We start from the raw sequence: 17,693 nt of genomic DNA, 5'->3' as shown, positions 1-17,693 counted from the left end.
AAAAAGGGGAGATTGTTAGCCGTACGATTTTTAATATTATTATGCATATTTTGATGATAACAAATTGTTCCTTATTTATCTAATTTATTTCAAGTGTGATAAGTTGTAAGGAGCAGGTATTCTCAAATGGATCAAAAATACTGTTCACACTGGAAGACTTTTGGAACATTGAAGCAAGAAGCCGATACTCAAGCAGATATTTCTTCAATATGGAAGAGTTAGGTTATTCTTGTAAAATTCTTTATGAATTGAACATCTAAGGCTCTTTACCTAGATTGACCTTAGGTTCCTTCATGCATTCATATCATACATGAAAAATTGTTCTATCAAAATTTTGGCTAAGTATGAAAAATGCTTTTTCAAAATAATCATTTTCTCAAGATAATTTTTGGTGGCTTTTATTCCCTACATATCAAATAAGAAAACCTGATTTCATGAGATTTTTATATGAAGTATATATTGACTTAATAAGCCTTCATTTTTATTCCAATTCGCATGTTGAACGAAGGTGGGGACAATTCAATGCATTGTTTGGACATGTAGTGGACTTCTATTAGGCCTATGGTATAACAATTGGTATCAGAGTCAAGTTCGGCTAAAACGCATTTGGTTCAAGGTGGAGCCATTGACATGTTCAAAGAGGCGACTCAAGTAAAATTTCCTAGACATACGAAGAAAGGTGGAGCGGGCTAGTGGAGCAAAGGCTCAAGAAAATCCTGTGTGTAGGTGGAGCAAAGGCTTCTAGCAAGACTCAAGAAAATCCTTGTTGTGAGAAGTGGAGTTGTGGGCGGCTCATGCTCAAAAAGTTGCTGGTGTTGTGAACGAACGAGTTACATTGGTTGGAATCACGCCACTAGTCATGATGTGTAAGTACCACATCTGATAATATAACAATAAGCTACAATTTAAATATAGGTGGTCCACTTCTAATTGCACAGAGGCCTTTTGTGATAAAACTCCACCTAGTGGTCCATTGGGTCCTCCCTCTCCTAGGTGGTTAAGGTGAGGATAATATCAGTGCATAGTTTGGATAGGTAGTTGACTCCTATTGGGCCCGTTGGTACAATAGATATTGCTAATAGGAATCAAGAGCAATAGAGGCAGAATTATGACAATTTGACATCTTAGCAAATAGTTTTTTATTTGCCTTTGCTTCACAATGCCATTTATGTTGCACATACACATATATGCGACATGGGGCATAGGGAAACAACAAATCTAAAAATTATAAAAAGGGGGACACAAAAATTCAAAAATATATAATAATAATAAGACTTATATATATATATATATATATCATGTGATGACTAAAATAAAAATTAAAAAAATTTATAAGGGACTTGTAAAGCAAGTGGTTAAGAATGTTTATCTACGCACCCTGTGTTCTATTCCGTCTCCTCAATTTCGATTGCATATCAAAATTTGAGATTTTTTTATATAAAAAACTTCTCTTTCTATTATAAAATATGCAGATTGCTGAATGGTTCATAAGAGAAATTTCTCTCTCTTCTTTGTCCCTTTTCTAGTAAAAATAAAAAGAGAGCGGTTTGAACACTTAAACAAAAAACCAAAACAAAATTATAATTTTTTTTTTAAAAAAATTATGTGAAATCTAATGGCTTCCGAAGGATTCAAAAGGAAATAAAATGCACTGGGCCGTTAAGTCTTGGGTTCCAGCGAACGAGCCCGTGTCATCTCCAAGGGAGCCGAAGCGCCAAACGGCGAGAGCGGAAGAGCTTTACGTTTCGGCTTGGCTTGTGAGTGGACCATACCCAAGCGCGCCAACCTCCAGCGGCGACCGGTGGTCTTATCCGGCTATCTCATCGCGACAGCAGTCAGACCATCTCATCTCCAGGTAAATTAGGGTTTCTATTTGGTTCATATTGATTTGCCTTCTATGTCTGTTATTCATTGATATTTTATTTTTCAGTCTTTTAAATCCAAATAGAAGCAATGTTTGATGATATCTTTTCCAGCTTTTGGCTCTGTATTTATATTGTGTGTGACAGGGAAAAAGAACAGTTATATCCTGTTTTAACCCAGCTGAATTTGAGACCAATAAACTGACGGAATTCTAAGTGATTTAGGTAAAGAAAGAGACTTAAATACCATATTGCTTTGCATGGCATATTAAACTGTAGGTGGCACATCTAACTGTGTACATTTCTGTGCTGCAGAAGCTCAGTTTTGGGCGCTTGTGTACAACTTTTGACAATCTCTATCATAAGTAACAAAAATGAATTTCGCTTTGTGTTCGTCTTCTTCTGAGCTCAGATATCCTTTTGTTGAGGGGTTACCATGCACAAACAAGAATATGCTAGAGTCTGAACTTCATGTGAAAGTTGGTAATTTCAATAACAAGGACAAAAATCGAGCATCTAATCATGATGCTAGAAGGCTGGTGATGTCTAGCAATTTGATGCCTCAGCCTTTAAAAGGATCCTATGTGGGAAAGAAACACCTGCAGGAACCTGGTCAGAAGCTGGAATTTGTGAGGACATTGTTGATTGACAACTACGACAGCTACACATACAACATATACCAGGAGCTGTCTGTCATTAATGGGTGTACGCTTTTCTCTTCCTCCCCCTCTATCTCCTCCATGTATGCCGCTCATTATTTCCCAGGGCTATAATGTTTTCTTCATCTATAACCTGCTAAGGAATAACAAAATGTAATGTCTGCGTACTGAAGTGTTGGCCGATTATCCCCTGGTGAAGTACACTTAAAAGTATTAAAGCATGTGAGTCATGCTACCAATATAGCCGTAAAGACAACTGGACATTGCTTCTTATATGGGAAAATTTCTGCCTTGGCTAGATAAAGTGGTATATTTCTTCAATAAACCATATTGATAGATAAATAGGGCTGGGCCATAAGAGAGCAATAGAGCTGACTGACGGTTTATACAGATGTGTTTTATTGAAAATTTAATTTTGACTTGATTCTGACATTTTAGCTTCTGATTGTGCCAGTGCCTCCTGTGGTGGTGCGAAATGATGAATTGACGTGGAAAGACATCTGCTATTACTTGTATGAAGAAAATGCATTTGATAATGTTGTTATATCACCTGGACCTGGTTCCCCAACATGCCCAGCAGACATAGGTTAGAGGGAGAAAAATGAATTTATCTTTTCTATTCTAGTTCCATCTTTATCGTCACGACATACAGCAGAAAGAAGTATTGACTAGAAGTAGAGTTACGATATTTAAGCCACCATCTTCTTTTTGCATTACTTGTTACTTCTAATTGCATCTCGGCCAAAAATAGATACATGAAGTCTTATTTAGATAGCCTTTATTCTGCAGAGCTAATAAGATAGGCCACTCTCAAGAGTTTTCAACCTTTTGGATTATGTTCAAGCACACACATTTTTGTTCTCCTCTTGAGTGATTTACTCTGGTATACTTATAGATGACTTCCATTGCATTCTGTTGCCGTTTTTGAATGAAGTTTTACTTGGAAAAAAAAAAAAAACAGCTCTCTAGACTGGTGTTTGCAGCCCTCTTTTGCCCTCTGCTTTAGGTGTTAAAGTTTATTTTGATAATTTCATTTGGAAACTATTTGAATCTGTCAGGAATATGTCTTCAGGTGCTGCTTGACTGCTGGGATATCCCTATTTTGGGTGTTTGTCTTGGACATCAGGTATTTTGCTTTACACTTTTTTTCTCTTCTGATGTAGCCTAGATGCTTAAGTTAAAATTCCCTAGTTACATTCATAATGATATTTTTAGGAAGAATTACAGGCTACCCTTAAAATGGTATATACAGGCAGTGGTTTTGACACATTGTTCTAAGAATCTTATATACAAAGTTCCATGCCAAAAAGGGAATATACGTACTACATACGTGAATACACACATGCACAATATGCTTAATATAAATAAATACAAGTGTTTTTTTGGCTTGTTCTGGTGCAGCATGTAGACAGTTGTATTTATAGATTTATATCTGCATATATGAATCTTTGCATTATGTAGTGTATTTCACATGAACAGCATGTAATCTTGGTCTTAATAAGGTGGTGATATCAGAATGCATAGCCTCTCTCATCAAGAATGATAGTTCTCTTAATATGACTTGGTTTTCACCCTTCTCCTGGATGACTTTGATGAAACAGGCTTTAGCTTACGTGCACGGTGCTAAAGTTGTCCACGCATCTGAACCAGTCCATGGACGGTTGAGGTATAGTTGTATATTATAACAAGATTTGGTTTTCATGGGTGTTTATTTTCTCTACTAATTTTTTAATTATTAATGTGAGATATGCTTTACAATTAAAAAGATTTTGGATTGAAGCTTTGCTATTGTGATTGTTTGGTTTCCCCATAAGTTCTCCTTCTATTAACTTTATACTCTCCTTTTTTCCTCAATACAGCGAAATTGAGCACAATGGGTGCAGACTTTTCAATGACATCCCTTCTGGCCACAACTCAGGATTCAAGGTCAGTCTTCTCTTAAAGTTTGAAGTTGAAATTAATGCTTGTAACAAAGAATAATAAGAAAATTATTTGTCTTATACTGAAATCTCTTTGGTTTATTGCAACCTTTGTAATTCGTTTTACCATACCATGGAAGGGTTATCCTTGGAAGATGTCAAATATATCAAGGAATCTCTATGACACTGCTCAGTTTCTCTGAATTTTCATATCTTGCTAAAGTTACTCACATCCTAGAAAAAATAAAAATAAAAGAACATTGCCAGTGTCTAGTTCACTTTCAGTTTGCTTCTAAACAATAGGCGATCGAGAATTCTGGCTTTTCATGTAGATGATTCTAGTCTGTATATTATGACAGTAAAAACTTTACTTGTGGGACGAAAATGTGATGGTAATTAACTTGTAAATGGGCAATAATTTTTAAACTTTATTAAGATTATAATTTTCATGCGAACTTGAGATTGCAATCATTTAATTGAATAATGATTACTATTATCTAAGTCACATAATTGCAAGATCTGATCTTTTTATGTAGAACTGAAGTCATTCATTCTTGAAATTTCAAATAGTATATCTACACTTGCCACAAAAAAGAAAAAGAAAAAATTTAAAATTGCAGAAGGTCAAAGATGATTTCTTGGAACTTTATTGTATTGATTTGGTTTTGCAGCAAGTGCATGCTGCAGCTACCATGGACCTTTACGGTGATTCTGATAGTTATTCTTAACTATGGACTATACCTAATTGCAGGTGGTACGGTACCATTCACTTGTTGTAGATGTTGAATCACTCCCAGATGAACTTATTCCTATAGCATGGACTTCCTCCGTGGATGCACTTTCTTTTATTGAAACCCACAAGTGTGATGTTCCCTCAGAGTTTGCTGCTGGATCTTTTTCAAGAAAAGTGAAAAATGGAAGTTATTCGCCGTTCAGCCATTCTGGCAAACTGCAGAGCGAAAAGGTTCTCATGGGCATTATGCATTCTACCAGGCCTCATTATGGTTTGCAGGTGTGTTGCTTGTTCTTTGCATTTGTGATTGTTGGGCTCTGGTTTTCGGTGCAATACCCTCTTGACTTTATGTGTTGAGCCTTACAGTTCCATCCAGAGAGTATTGCAACCTGTCATGGAAGGCAGATATTCAAGAATTTCAGGGAGATCACAGAGGAGTACTGGCTGAGTTCGAGGGCATCATTCCTCCAAGAACGGAATTTTGATTATACAGGTAAACTGGGGCTCTTTTCTAGAATTATCTGTTCATCCTTCTTCTTCTTCCTTGTAGTTCTATATATTTTACAACTATTATTATTTTCTTAGAATAAACTGCCTCTAATTTCAACTGACCAATAAACCTCTTTTAGCATGCGTGCAGATTCCCCATGTTAGTCGACTGTTCACAGAAGTTCCTAGACATAGGCAACTGGTAAATAATGCAGATGGTCAACTATATAGGAAGGCTTCAAGAAGTAACTTATTAGAGAACAGCGAAGGTAACAGAAATTGTTCTGGTATGGTTGATATGGTTAACCTTTTGCATCCAAGCAATGATGTAAAATATCTGAAGCTCAAATGGAAGAGATTTAAGAACTTGGCTGGTCAGGTTGGTGGAGCAAAAAATATATTTTGTGAACTTTATGGACATCATAAAGCTGAAAACACCTTTTGGTTGGACAGTTCATCAATAGAAAAGGTCTGTTGATTGTTCAGTGATTTCTCTTTCCAATTAAACAACTCAATATTACTTCTTCTACTTTCTTGTGTGGCGTTGGATTTTACATTTTAATTGCCATGCGTATGCCCATCTTAAGATTGATAATTTTTCCCCATCTAGTTTTATAAGTTGTTTGGTAAGTTTCACTTGCTTCTGATTGCTAGTTACAACTCTTAGCATGAGTTTTCCTTCTCTCATAGTTCTTGGTGAAGGTTTTAGTTGAAATATTTGGCATTATCATAGTCTTTACTTTTATGGGGCTTATTTTCTTTGTTTTCTTGAATGTTCAGAGAAGAGCACGCTTTTCATTTATGGGAGGAAAAGGTGGAACTCTTTGGAAGCAATTGACCTTTAAATTGTCTGATAGAAGGTTTGACTGAACAGTGATTTGGGAAAATTTTAGCATCAATTTTGTAGTTTTGTATGAATATTTGTTTAACCGAGGCTTCAAGTATAAGTATCATCACATAAATACCTTGTCATTCATAATGTTTTCATATAAAACTAATCATAATTTTTTAGAATAAAGCTTTTGTGAGTATTTCTAAGTTATATATACTGCGTTTTTCAGTGATATGACTTTGAAAGGCAGAGGTTTTCTATCTGTTGAGGATGCTCAAGACTCTACCAAAAGCACCATTTTGGAAGAAGGTTTTCTTGACTTTTTGAAAAAGGTATTAGTGAAATTACAGGTTGTGTTGTAATCTTCTTGTGTGTGTGACGATAGCTTCTCAAATGCCCTTATCTCCTTTTATTTCTGTTCTTGATATATTTGGGCTTCTATGTTTTTACATGTGTTATACTTAATGTAGAGATCATCTCTATGGCCATAAACTTATGTCAGAATGAACTTTCTTCTGTTCATTTGGAAATAATTATGTTTGTGATTATATTATTATGTTCAGTCTCCCAGCTTGAAGTGATATTTGCTGCTTGATCTGTGTTTCAGGAGCTCCTGTCATTTTGTTATGATGAAAAGGATTATGAAGGACTTCCATTTGACTTTCATGGTGGATATATTGGCTACATGGGGTATGCAGTTAAGTTTATTTGAATGTAACATTCTTGGACAATCTTTTCCTTCTTACCCACTACTCCTCAGTGTATGGATTCAGTTTTGTTAATTTAGCTTGTGGAAAATCAGTTTCTCAGAAAGTTGGTCTCTTGTAAAAGCATGATTGGTGCCGTCAAACTCTACCAATGTTTCATTAAGGCATAGAGCGTGGATCATTCCCTAAAGAAGTTTTATACTCTGTCAAAAATTTAAAAAGAAAAGTTGGAGCTGATGCTTCAGTAGTAAAGGACTGTCATCTCCCAATATGGGATACTTGACCCTGAAGATAATGAAGGACTGTCATCCCAATATGGATTGATTGACTCTGAAGATAATCAGTTGAATAGTAGACGTCTCTTTACTTTTTAGCTATCCTGATTCCTGATTGCTGTTCCGTCATAAGAAGTCATCATCTCTCTCCCTTTGGGTTCTGCTTTTTCATATTTATATGCTTGGATTGAATGTCTGTCACTAGCCAAAAATAGTTCTTCTTCTTATATGTGTCTTAAGTTAGCTGAGCGTTCACTGATTTCATGTAATGCAGATATAGCCTTAAAGTTGAATGTGGAGCATTATCTAATCGCCACAAATCCGGGACTCCAGATGCTTGCTTTTTCTTTGCTGATAATCTTGTAGTTATTGATCACTGCTCCAACGATGTTTATGTACTGTCTATAAACGAAGGATGCACTAGTAAGACACCATGGTTGGATGATACAGAACAGAAGCTTCTCAGCTTAAAAACTTCTGCTACTAAGGAGGGAGAGGAGCCAAATTTACAGGCTTTAACATCTTCGCAATGTCAAGCAAGTTTCCTTGCTGATAAATCAAGGGAGGAGTATATAAAAGATGTTGACAAGTGTATGGAATACATTAAAGATGGTGAAAGCTATGAATTATGTCTCACGACTCAGATGAGAAAAAGAATCGGGGAAATGGACTCATTGGGACTTTACCTTCACCTTAGAGAGAAAAACCCAGCACCATATGCTGCCTGGCTTAATTTTACAAAGGAAAACCTATGCATCTGCTGTTCTTCACCAGAGCGGTTTCTACGGTTGGATAGAAATGGTATACTGGAAGCAAAGCCCATTAAGGGTACTGTAGCTCGTGGTGCAACACTGGAGGAAGATGAACAACACAAACTACAGCTACAATACAGGTAAAATGAATCTCCCCTCGTTTTTTACAGGAGATTAAAACCATTATAGTATATTTTTCCCTCTGATGTAATCATGTTACTATAAATGACAATTTGGTCAAGTGAAAGAGCTGTTATCAGGATCTTAGTTTTCTTGTATTGGCTAAATTTATTCTGACTTTGAGCACTCTGCTATCTCTCTACAGTGAAAAGGATCAAGCTGAAAATCTTATGATTGTTGATCTTCTAAGAAACGACCTTGGTCGTGTATGTGAGCCTGGCTCTGTTCATGTGCCCCATCTTATGGATGTGGAATCATATGCTACTGTCCATACTATGGTGAGCACAATTCGTGGGAAGAAGCGGTCGGATGTAACTGCAGTTGACTGTGTGAGAGCAGCATTTCCAGGTGGTTCAATGACAGGTGCACCGAAACTGAGATCAATGGAACTTCTTGATTCAATTGAAAACAGTTCACGAGGAATTTACTCCGGCTCCATTGGGTTCTTCTCATACAACCAGACGTTTGATCTGAATATAGTTATTAGAACTGTTGTTATACATGAGGGTGAAGCTTCAATAGGAGCAGGAGGAGCCATTATTGCTTTATCAAATCCTGAAGATGAGTACGACGAAATGGTTTTGAAAACACAGGCTCCAGCAAAAGCTGTCATGGAGTTTCTGTAGGAAGGGATTGACATATTTTGCACTCTCTTTTCACATTTTTTCCCCATGTGATGATTATTTGTAGTGTCAAAGAAGAAACTCATACAGGCCCTGTGGAAAACAGCAGGCAATATATATAGCTTTGGTTTTAGTTACCATTGAATTCATGATTCATTTGTGAAAACAATAAAAGGATGTTTCTTAATTATAATCTCATTCCAATTTGACTTGTCGACAGACTGGTACTGATAATAATCTTTATGCAACTCCATTGCGAAGTCAAAACATACGAGAGGAATGTCTGATTTGCCTAACCACACCTCACATTTCACCCTGACCACCACCTACTTTGTCAACCAGCCCAGGTACCAGACAAAAGAAGATAAATAATGAAGCAAAAAATATAAAAATAAACAAATAGAAAAGACAAAAGGCCTCTGAGAGATATTTTGAGTAATGAGTATTTTGTGTCAATCTTTATAATTATGTGACTAGTTTTAGTTTATATATTATTCAAGGAATGCTTAGATCAGTCTTTCAAATATGAGTAGGTGATTATCAACCATTAATGCATGGGAAGTTCTCAACGATCAATGCTTAGCAATTGTCCACGTGAACGGTCCCCAAAAAAACACCATGAGCAATATATATGATATTAAAAAAATGAAACTCATGACATACATAGAGGGATGTGATGTGTCTGTCTGTAGGCTGAATTTGTATTAAAATGAGTTCAGAAATAGGAAAACACAATTGAGTTGAGTTAATAAAGAATACGCGTGCAAGGCAGCACACCCCATGTTTTTCATGATTTTCACTCAAAACACGAGGAGACCCTGATGGCCACTACATAGAAATGTCACTCTTCAATTAGGCAGCACCACTCCATGTTTTTCATGATTTTCTTGATATAACAATAATCAATTGCTTCAGAATTTACTTGATAGATGCTTTTAAATATTTTTACTCTATAGTTCTGGCTTCAAAGCCACGTTGATATATTTGTTAAAATAACTTGAACATATCACCTTATTTTATTTCTAAAACATTTTGAGCAAGACAATTCCCGACTACAATGCATCAACAATAAAGAATCGTCCACTCAACAAATAGGCTACTGTGTTTTAGCAAAATCCATTTAATTTACTTCTAGCCCATTATGTGCCAATTGGGATTTTTATTTATTTAAATTTTTTTATAAATATAAATTTTTTTATCTTTAAATATTAATAATTCAATTTAAGTTTTTTTTTTTAAAAAAAAGTATAATTGTGTCCTTAAAAAAATAATACCCATTTTTTATTTTTTATTTTAAATATTTTATTATTTTAAATGTTTTACAATTCTCTTCTAATCTAATTTGTATCTCCCAGTCTCCCTACCCGCACTCGCTACTAGTACGATTGGCTATGAGTAGCAAGCCACCAAACAAAGAAAAACAAATAAATTGAAAGCTCGAAGGTGTGGTGGTGGCAGTGGTGGGTAGGTGAAGTGAGTTGGTGGGTTCTAACTTCTATTGCATCTAAATTCGACCACCTTATTATTTACTCGAACCAAATCCAAAGCACCCACTTTTTTTCTTTAGTTTCTTCAAAGCTTCCATCGTTTTCTTCTTTCCCTTCTTCCTGGGTGTTGTGGTTGGTGGCTGAGGGCTCAGTGAGTTCAATTGAGATGGCTTCGTCTCTCACATCCAAACCATTTCTCGGAGCTTCAAGGACCGATGGGCTTTCTGGGTTGTGCTCTATCTCCTCGGATCTTCGAAATCTATCGTCCCCCTCAGTACAGTTTTTGATCCGCCCTCGTACTCTCAGGAAGCTCCGTAAGTCTCTCTCTCTGATTGTTCAAATCATTTGCTTTTGCTTAATACAAATCACTGTACAAGTTCCATATGTCTGCTTATGTTCAATTGCTTAAAATTGTTTAGCTACATCATTGAAGGCTGTATATGCTGTGTGTTAAGTGGTCAAGTCTACTATTTGCTTCCTCTGTCCAATGTATGAGAAGTTTGTTATGTGCAATGTAGCTCTTGAATTAATTGTCTACTTAAGGTTATAAATCCCTGTACTTTCCAGTGAATTTCTTTTATGCAATAAGCATGGTTCATTCTTTTAAAAGATTATTAAATCATTGGGATTGCGGCGACTTTAAGTAGCTTCTGCAAGCACTACCCAATTTGTAAAAACTTTGTTTTCGGTCAAAAGTTGTAAAAACTAAGTACCCCTGTTGTCACTCAGTCCAATTGATAACGGGATTAGAAGAAAAAATTAGTACTTTTCGAATGCAAGTTTTAAAATAAATGGGAGTTTATATAATGTAAGGGATTGTAGTAAGCTAGGACTTCGAATTCTGAATTTTTTTGCTGTTAAATTTCAGAGGTGCAGGCAGCTGGCAATACTTATGGAAATTTCTTCCGTGTAACAACTTTTGGAGAATCACATGGTGGTGGTGTTGGTTGTGTAATCGATGGATGTCCTCCTAGGATGCCCCTCTCTGAAGCTGATTTGCAGGGCGACCTGGACAGAAGGTACTTGATACAGGGCTTGCCCTTGTCATGCTCATTTTAAAGTTTTTTGGGGAGTTGGAAGACTCTCCTAACTTGCGTTGTTGAATTTGTAACGATTGATATTTCTCATTTCATGTTCAATTGAATCTAATTTTACTAGTATAGTTTCATGTTCAATTGAATGTTATTTTACTAGTATGTTTTCATGTTCATCTTCATCTTAAAGTCTCTGAGGTATTTTGATCCAGGCTCATTGTATGCTGACACAGTTAGTTTCCATGGATAAGTAGACTGTTTATATTGTTGATATTAGTACAATGTGTTGCCTGTGATAATCATGGAAAGCTTCCATTATTATTGCTGGTTTCTGATTTGTTTTGATGCGAACTTATATTTCTCATTTCATGTTCAATTGAATCTAATTTTACTAGTATATTTTCATGTTCAATTGAATGTTATTTTACTAGTATGTTTTCATGTTCATCTTCATCTTAAAGTCTCTGAGGTATTTTGATCCAGGCTCATTGTATGCTGACACAGTTAGTTTCCATGGATGTAGACTGTTTATATTGTTGATATTAGTACAATGTGTTCCCTGTGATAATCACGGAAAGCTTCCTTTATTATTGCTGGTTTCTGATTTGTTTTGATGCGAACTTTTTATGGGTTGTCAGGAGGCCAGGTCAAAGTCGGATTACTACTCCTAGGAAGGAAACTGACACATGCCGAATACTTTCTGGAGTTCATGAAGGTTAGATCTTTTTGGAATTTTTGTTCAATGTGCTTTTTTCAGGGTTCCTTTTTTAGTTTCCTTTTCAGCTAGGAAATTACTTCTCAACACATTTGTGTGCACTCTAAATGATTTTATAATTAACTGCAGGAGTGACTACTGGGACCCCAATTCTTGTGCTTGTACCCAATACTGATCAGAGAGGACGTGTAAGTATCTAGTGCTAGAGGGAATATATGAAGAGTAAAGAAAATGGAAGTGTTAAAAAACTGATATTTCTTTGCAATGTGTTTTTTTTCTTTGTTTATGATTTTTACTGATTCGTCATTTATAGGAGAATTTAAATTGACGATCACATTTATGCTTTTTACAAGTCAATCACTTGTTCAGTGGAGCATTGTTATACTGAAGATATTGTTTATCGTGCATAGAAAGTTTCCAATAATTATGTTGGTGGTTTTTAGGATTATGACGAAATGTCAATAGCTTATAGGCCTTCACATGCAGATCGAACTTATGACCTGAAGTATGGTGTCAGATCAGTGCAGGTACCATCTTTAAGCTTAATAATTAACAGTTCATGATTACTTGTTTGGAATTGCAGATATGTAGATCTTAACCTATTTTGTTAATGAAGGGTGGTGGTAGATCTTCAGCTAGAGAAACAATAGGAAGAGTTGCTGCAGGAGCAGTTGCCAAGAAAATCCTTAAGGCCTTTTCAGGAACTGAGGTGTGTGTGTACTTCTGTTTGTAGGTGTGTGCGTGAGTGTTTTGATGTGAGGTGGAGAAACTTTCTCCCCGGGATTTTGTTTCTTTAACATGATGCAGACACATTTGCTAATGCACATAACTTTCCCCCTTGTTGGGTTCTTGATTTTATATCTGTATATTTCACTACCTGTGTATCTGTGAATAGTTACATGATAATGCCTGAGACTCTAGTTCGTTTAATCATTGTGTTGCTGCTTATTTATTGAAGTTGATTTACCTTGAAGAATTGTGAATGTATCAGGCTAAGAGAAGTTTTAATTTGACTATTAAATTCAAAATTGAGAGGTAGTGTTATCTTACTATTACTTGCTACTGAGAAACTTATGATTTGAGGATGCGTCTTTCATAAAATTTTGCTCTCTTTGACATCTAAGGACACAAGACTAGTATCCACCCATGTTGAACACGTCTTTGGACGCCTAGGAAAATATATATATTCATTTGCCTATAAATCAAGATCTTAGGAATTTTTTTTTTCCTAGAAAATGAATCGCGATTATTATTTTCATAACTTTGTGTGGCAATATGCTTCTTTTACAAGTAAAGATATGCTCAAGAATATCAAGAATAGATGATATTTCTAAATAAATAAATAAAATACACATGTATTGGCATGTCCACATGTCTAGATTTTTGGAAGTGGACTTGCCGGACACACCATGTCTGTGACAGTACATGACATTCATATCTGTGTCCTCAAATCATAGTGAATAAGTAATTGGAATTTGGAGCTATTAATATCTGTTGTCCTTTATGTTAATTGAAAAAGTTTCAGAACTTCTCTGGCCAATCTTGCCATTCATAATCATATAAACTTATCTGCACTTATTTCTTTTTCTTTTTCTTTTCATAATTTCTAAACCTTTTCCCTTATGTTTGTAACATCTACAGGTTCTTGCTTATGTTTCACAAGTTCACAAGGTTGTGCTTCCAGAGGAGTCCGTTAATCATTATACACTGGCACTTGATCAGGTGGGATTATGGATATTAATTTAAATTTTTGTATAATAAGCTCTGCACAATGCATGTCAGCTACAAGGAACAACATTCAATATGCAGACTAAATATCTGAATGATTTAGGACTCTTGAGTACCTAATTTTGTAGCATAATCTCTGAGACAATGATACTGTTCTTACTCTCCAATTATATGATTTATCTGTGGTTGTCACATCCAGTAACATTTCATGAGTTATTATTGGCTACCATAGTACCCACGCCCAAATGTGAAACGAAAATTACCCTCTTCATAAATATGTTTTTCCTAATTGGTTTCTGACCTGTAGCTGGCTATACAAAGCTCTACATTCCCCTTAGTACCTGATGGAACAGTATGAAAACCCAATAATTCAATGGAGTTGTTACATGAGGTTTCAAGTTCTTGGAGAATCTTAGATGTAAATTGGTGTGGCTTACTCTTTTTCGATTTTACACATTCCATGTTCTCAATCATATGGATTATTGAAGTACTTTTTGACACAGAATTTAACTTTTATTATTCATAAAAAATTGACTTAATCAGTGGTGCCCTTATGATGCTCCGTTTTTAGCCATTCTACATTCTCATTAACTGTACTATTATTTTTATTTAAATATTGTCAGGTAGAGAGTAACATTGTTAGGTGCCCAGACGCTGAATATGCAGAGAAGATGATTGCTGCCATTGATGCTGTTAGGGTGAAAGGGGAATCCATTGGTGGTGTTGTCACGTGCATCGTTAGGAACTGCCCACCGGTAAAATCTCTCTCTCTCTCTCTCTCTCTCTCTCTCTCTCTCTCTCTCTGTGTTATGGAGTATTGACAATGCAGTTGTATCTCAGGGGCTTGGTTCACCAGTCTTTGACAAACTTGAAGCTGAATTTGCTAAAGCTGTTTTGTCATTACCTGCAACAAAGGGTTTTGAATTTGGAAGTGGATTTGCAGGTTAAGATTCACAAACTTATGATACTTTTGGGTGGTTGCCTATAAAGTTCTTAACTTGGAAGTGGTGACTAGAGAATGATTGCTAGAAATCTTATTGTCATGGTTTTTCTTTTTCCTCCCACTATATTTTCAGTAAGATCTTACTGTTCACAAATACCTGGCAGGTACCTTTTTAACCGGGAGTGAACACAACGATGAATTCTACTTGGATGAACAAGGAAAAATCAGGACAAAAACAAATCGCTCTGGTGGGACACAGGTATTTGTTCTAGATTTCAATTTGTTACTTCTAAATGTTGAGTAAGTTGGTAAATATTTTTCTTGAGCATGTCTGGTACACTTAGATTGTATTTGCTGGCAATCAGGGAGGAATATCCAATGGGGAAATCATAAACATGAGAATAGCTTTCAAGCCAACAGCTACTATTTCAGTAAGTCTAACATCGACCCACCTCTCTCTGTCTCTCTCAATCCCTCCTCTCTCTCATAACTATGACACTGGAATACCAGTCTACTATTTTCAGCTGGCACTGCTCACTTCATGAGTCATTTTCTGTTACTAATGTGTGATAAATCATGTTTTGGGCCATTAGAGTACTAATTTTAAAGGACTATTGATTCCCCTGGCCACATGTCCATTATCAAGGACTTGTCTCGTTTTATTCCTATTGTGTGTATATGCTCAGGAATTTATAAAGTATACAACTTTAGGTACAAAGCTAGTTAACAACATGTGCTTGACTTAGATGATAAAATTAGCTCTGCTGTTTTTACTTGCAATCCTGGGCTTACAGGACTTTGAATACAAGTTTAATGTGGTTTTTTCTTTTGCATATTTAGTTTATCATCTTATATAGATGTTCAAAAGCTATAAGCTTATAGCTTAAAGCAGATTCCTCTAAAAAGCTTGGTCATCAATTGTTGGAGAGAACAAACTAAACTTTAATTTGCCATGGCAACCAAACATTGTGCTAGATAGGTGACTAAACAATTGCATCTAGGCAAGCTTTTTCACATTTGAAAAAAAGAAGTAACTCAATTTTTTTTCTTAAGAAGGGAAAAAAAAAAGCCAAAAAAGGAAGGCCCCGACAATAAAGAATATTATTTACCTTTAGCAAGGATTTGGAAACAGGTAAAATTTGACCTATGGTAGGGAGAATAGCTTTCAAGCCAACAGCTACTATTTCAGTAAGTCTAACATCGACCCACCTCTCTCTCTCTCTCTCTCTCTCTCTCTCTCTCTCTAACTATGACACTGGAATACTAGTCCACTATTTTCAACTGGGACTGCTCACTTCATGAGTCATTTTCTGTTACTAATGTGTGATAAATCATGTTTTGGGCCATTAGAGTACTAAGTTTAGTGGACTATGGATTCCCCTGGCCACATGTTCATCATCTATATTTTAGCTCGGTTTCATTCCAATTGTGTTTATGCTCAGTAATTTTGAAAGTATACAACTTTAGGTGCAAAGCTAGTTAACAACTTGTGCTTGACTTGGATGATAAAAAAAATTGTAATTAACTGACAAAACTGTCATGGTTTTGGGATATTTGTGCAGAAGAAGCAGAATACAGTGACTAGAGATAAACATGAGATAGAACTTATAGCCCGTGGTCGCCATGATCCTTGTGTTGTTCCTCGAGGTATGTCTGAATGATATGTATACTGTCATAAAGCAATCCTTAATTTTAACTGCCTGCATCATAGCAATTTTGGAACCTGTTTTTTCTTTTCTGCCATTAGATTATAATTGGTTAATAAAAAACGAGACAAGTCCTTGATTAATGTGATTTTGGTCTTGAATGGTCTTACAAGTTTTGTTTGGTGGAATGGTGCAGCGGTGCCGATGGTGGAAGCTACGATAGCCCTTGCGCTTGTGGACCAACTAATGGCACATTATGCACAGTGTCATATGTTTCCTATCAATCCCGAGCTACAAGAACCCCTGCGCATAACCGAAGTTGAAGCAGCTGAGGAAGCTGCTCTGCACAGTTGAAAGTTGACAAACTTTCTATACCATTCAGTGTAATTCATTATCATAAAACGCGCTCTGTGGGAGTCCAAGAGGGCATTCTTTTCTTTTCCTGTTTGAGTTGTGACTATATAGAGGATTTGTTGACATTGGTTTACCATTGTAGTGAGACACTAGAATATATGTTGTCAACCACTTTCTTTTTGGCCCAAGATGAGCAAAATTCAACCATTCAATTTGTATCAATAATTTTAAGCCAATAAATGTTTCAAATATTTATTTTATATATGGTTGTGAATAATCAGTTGCTTTGTTTCGTTTGAGAATTTCCAAGATTTTTTTGAAATTGAATCAAAAGTCATTCATTCTAAATGGAAGTGGGGCTCCTAAACTTGCAAGATTCACAAGACAGTGAGATTTGTTTTTAACCCACATATATTCATTCTTTGGATTGAATATATATCATATACCAGAGCTGATATTCTTATTTTTCTTTTAACAATACCATCTTCACCTCCTACTTTTTCTTGCTGTTTACTTGGTTCACCCTTTAGTTATATACAAATTCTGTTATCTTTCATTTTCATTTGGAAAAGTATCACACTTGTGCCAGCATTTTTGCCGATTGTTACATATGCCCACTCAAATCCCATCAAGTGGTGAAAAACCCGTTAACTGAAAATTACTCACAACCGATTTCGAAAGTGAAATGAAAGAACACCATGACATCAAATATAGTATTATATATACCTAATGGGTGTAGCTTTTTGTCGGGGCAC

The 17,693-nt window shown here is 35.8% G+C and overlaps 2 protein-coding genes across 7 annotated transcripts; both read left to right on the top strand.

Moving 5' to 3' along the window:
- Window positions 1–1,667: 1,667 nt before the first annotated feature.
- On the top strand, window positions 1,668–9,248 carry LOC117618573 (aminodeoxychorismate synthase, chloroplastic). 5 transcript variants are annotated; one of them, XM_034348206.1, is made up of 15 exons: window positions 1,668–1,855; window positions 2,010–2,087; window positions 2,178–2,567; window positions 2,976–3,107; window positions 3,580–3,647; window positions 4,123–4,187; window positions 4,381–4,447; window positions 5,192–5,452; window positions 5,540–5,666; window positions 5,803–6,131; window positions 6,443–6,522; window positions 6,724–6,826; window positions 7,102–7,184; window positions 7,751–8,368; window positions 8,554–9,034. In XM_034348206.1, the coding sequence occupies exons 3-15, from the start codon at window positions 2,237–2,239 to the stop codon at window positions 9,032–9,034; spliced, it is 2,745 nt and encodes a 914-aa protein (XP_034204097.1). In that variant the 5' UTR covers window positions 1,668–1,855; window positions 2,010–2,087; window positions 2,178–2,236. The 5 variants fall into 5 exon arrangements, with proteins under 5 accessions (XP_034204097.1, XP_034204098.1, XP_034204096.1 ...); XM_034348207.1 differs by lacking the exon at window positions 2,010–2,087 and having other exon boundaries at window positions 2,275–2,567; window positions 8,554–9,248; XM_034348205.1 differs by lacking the exon at window positions 2,010–2,087 and having other exon boundaries at window positions 8,554–9,248.
- Window positions 9,249–10,421: 1,173 nt separating this feature from the next.
- Window positions 10,422–17,198, top strand: LOC117619518 (chorismate synthase, chloroplastic). Of its 2 annotated transcripts, XM_034349494.1 has the most exons (13): window positions 10,422–10,832; window positions 11,387–11,537; window positions 12,191–12,267; window positions 12,397–12,455; window positions 12,711–12,794; window positions 12,884–12,976; window positions 13,909–13,989; window positions 14,619–14,750; window positions 14,836–14,938; window positions 15,103–15,197; window positions 15,304–15,369; window positions 16,501–16,585; window positions 16,781–17,198. In XM_034349494.1, the coding sequence occupies exons 1-13, from the start codon at window positions 10,685–10,687 to the stop codon at window positions 16,936–16,938; spliced, it is 1,332 nt and encodes a 443-aa protein (XP_034205385.1). In that variant the 5' UTR covers window positions 10,422–10,684; the 3' UTR covers window positions 16,939–17,198. The 2 variants fall into 2 exon arrangements, with proteins under 2 accessions (XP_034205385.1, XP_034205386.1); XM_034349495.1 differs by lacking the exon at window positions 15,304–15,369.
- Window positions 17,199–17,693: the final 495 nt, after the last annotated feature.

This window comes from Prunus dulcis, chromosome 2, assembly GCF_902201215.1.
Source record: "Prunus dulcis chromosome 2, ALMONDv2, whole genome shotgun sequence".
NCBI classification, from domain to species: domain Eukaryota; kingdom Viridiplantae; phylum Streptophyta; class Magnoliopsida; order Rosales; family Rosaceae; genus Prunus; species Prunus dulcis.
This window is presented reverse-complemented; position numbering and strand designations above follow the sequence as displayed.

Bases quoted from the DNA above. Each gene is read 5' to 3' on its own strand.
- LOC117618573 (XM_034348205.1), top strand. From the start codon at position 2,237: ATGAATTTCGCTTTGTGTTCGTCTTCTTCTGAGCTCAGATATCCTTTT. The intron at 6,827-7,101 runs GTATTAGTGAAA...TCTGTGTTTCAG, and splicing joins TTCTTGACTTTTTGAAAAAG to GAGCTCCTGTCATTTTGTTA. The intron at 7,185-7,750 runs GTATGCAGTTAA...CATGTAATGCAG, and splicing joins GGATATATTGGCTACATGGG to ATATAGCCTTAAAGTTGAAT.
- LOC117619518 (XM_034349494.1), top strand. From the start codon at position 10,685: ATGGCTTCGTCTCTCACATCCAAACCATTTCTCGGAGCTTCAAGGACC. The intron at 14,751-14,835 runs GTAAAATCTCTC...GTTGTATCTCAG, and splicing joins TCGTTAGGAACTGCCCACCG to GGGCTTGGTTCACCAGTCTT. The intron at 14,939-15,102 runs GTTAAGATTCAC...AATACCTGGCAG, and splicing joins ATTTGGAAGTGGATTTGCAG to GTACCTTTTTAACCGGGAGT.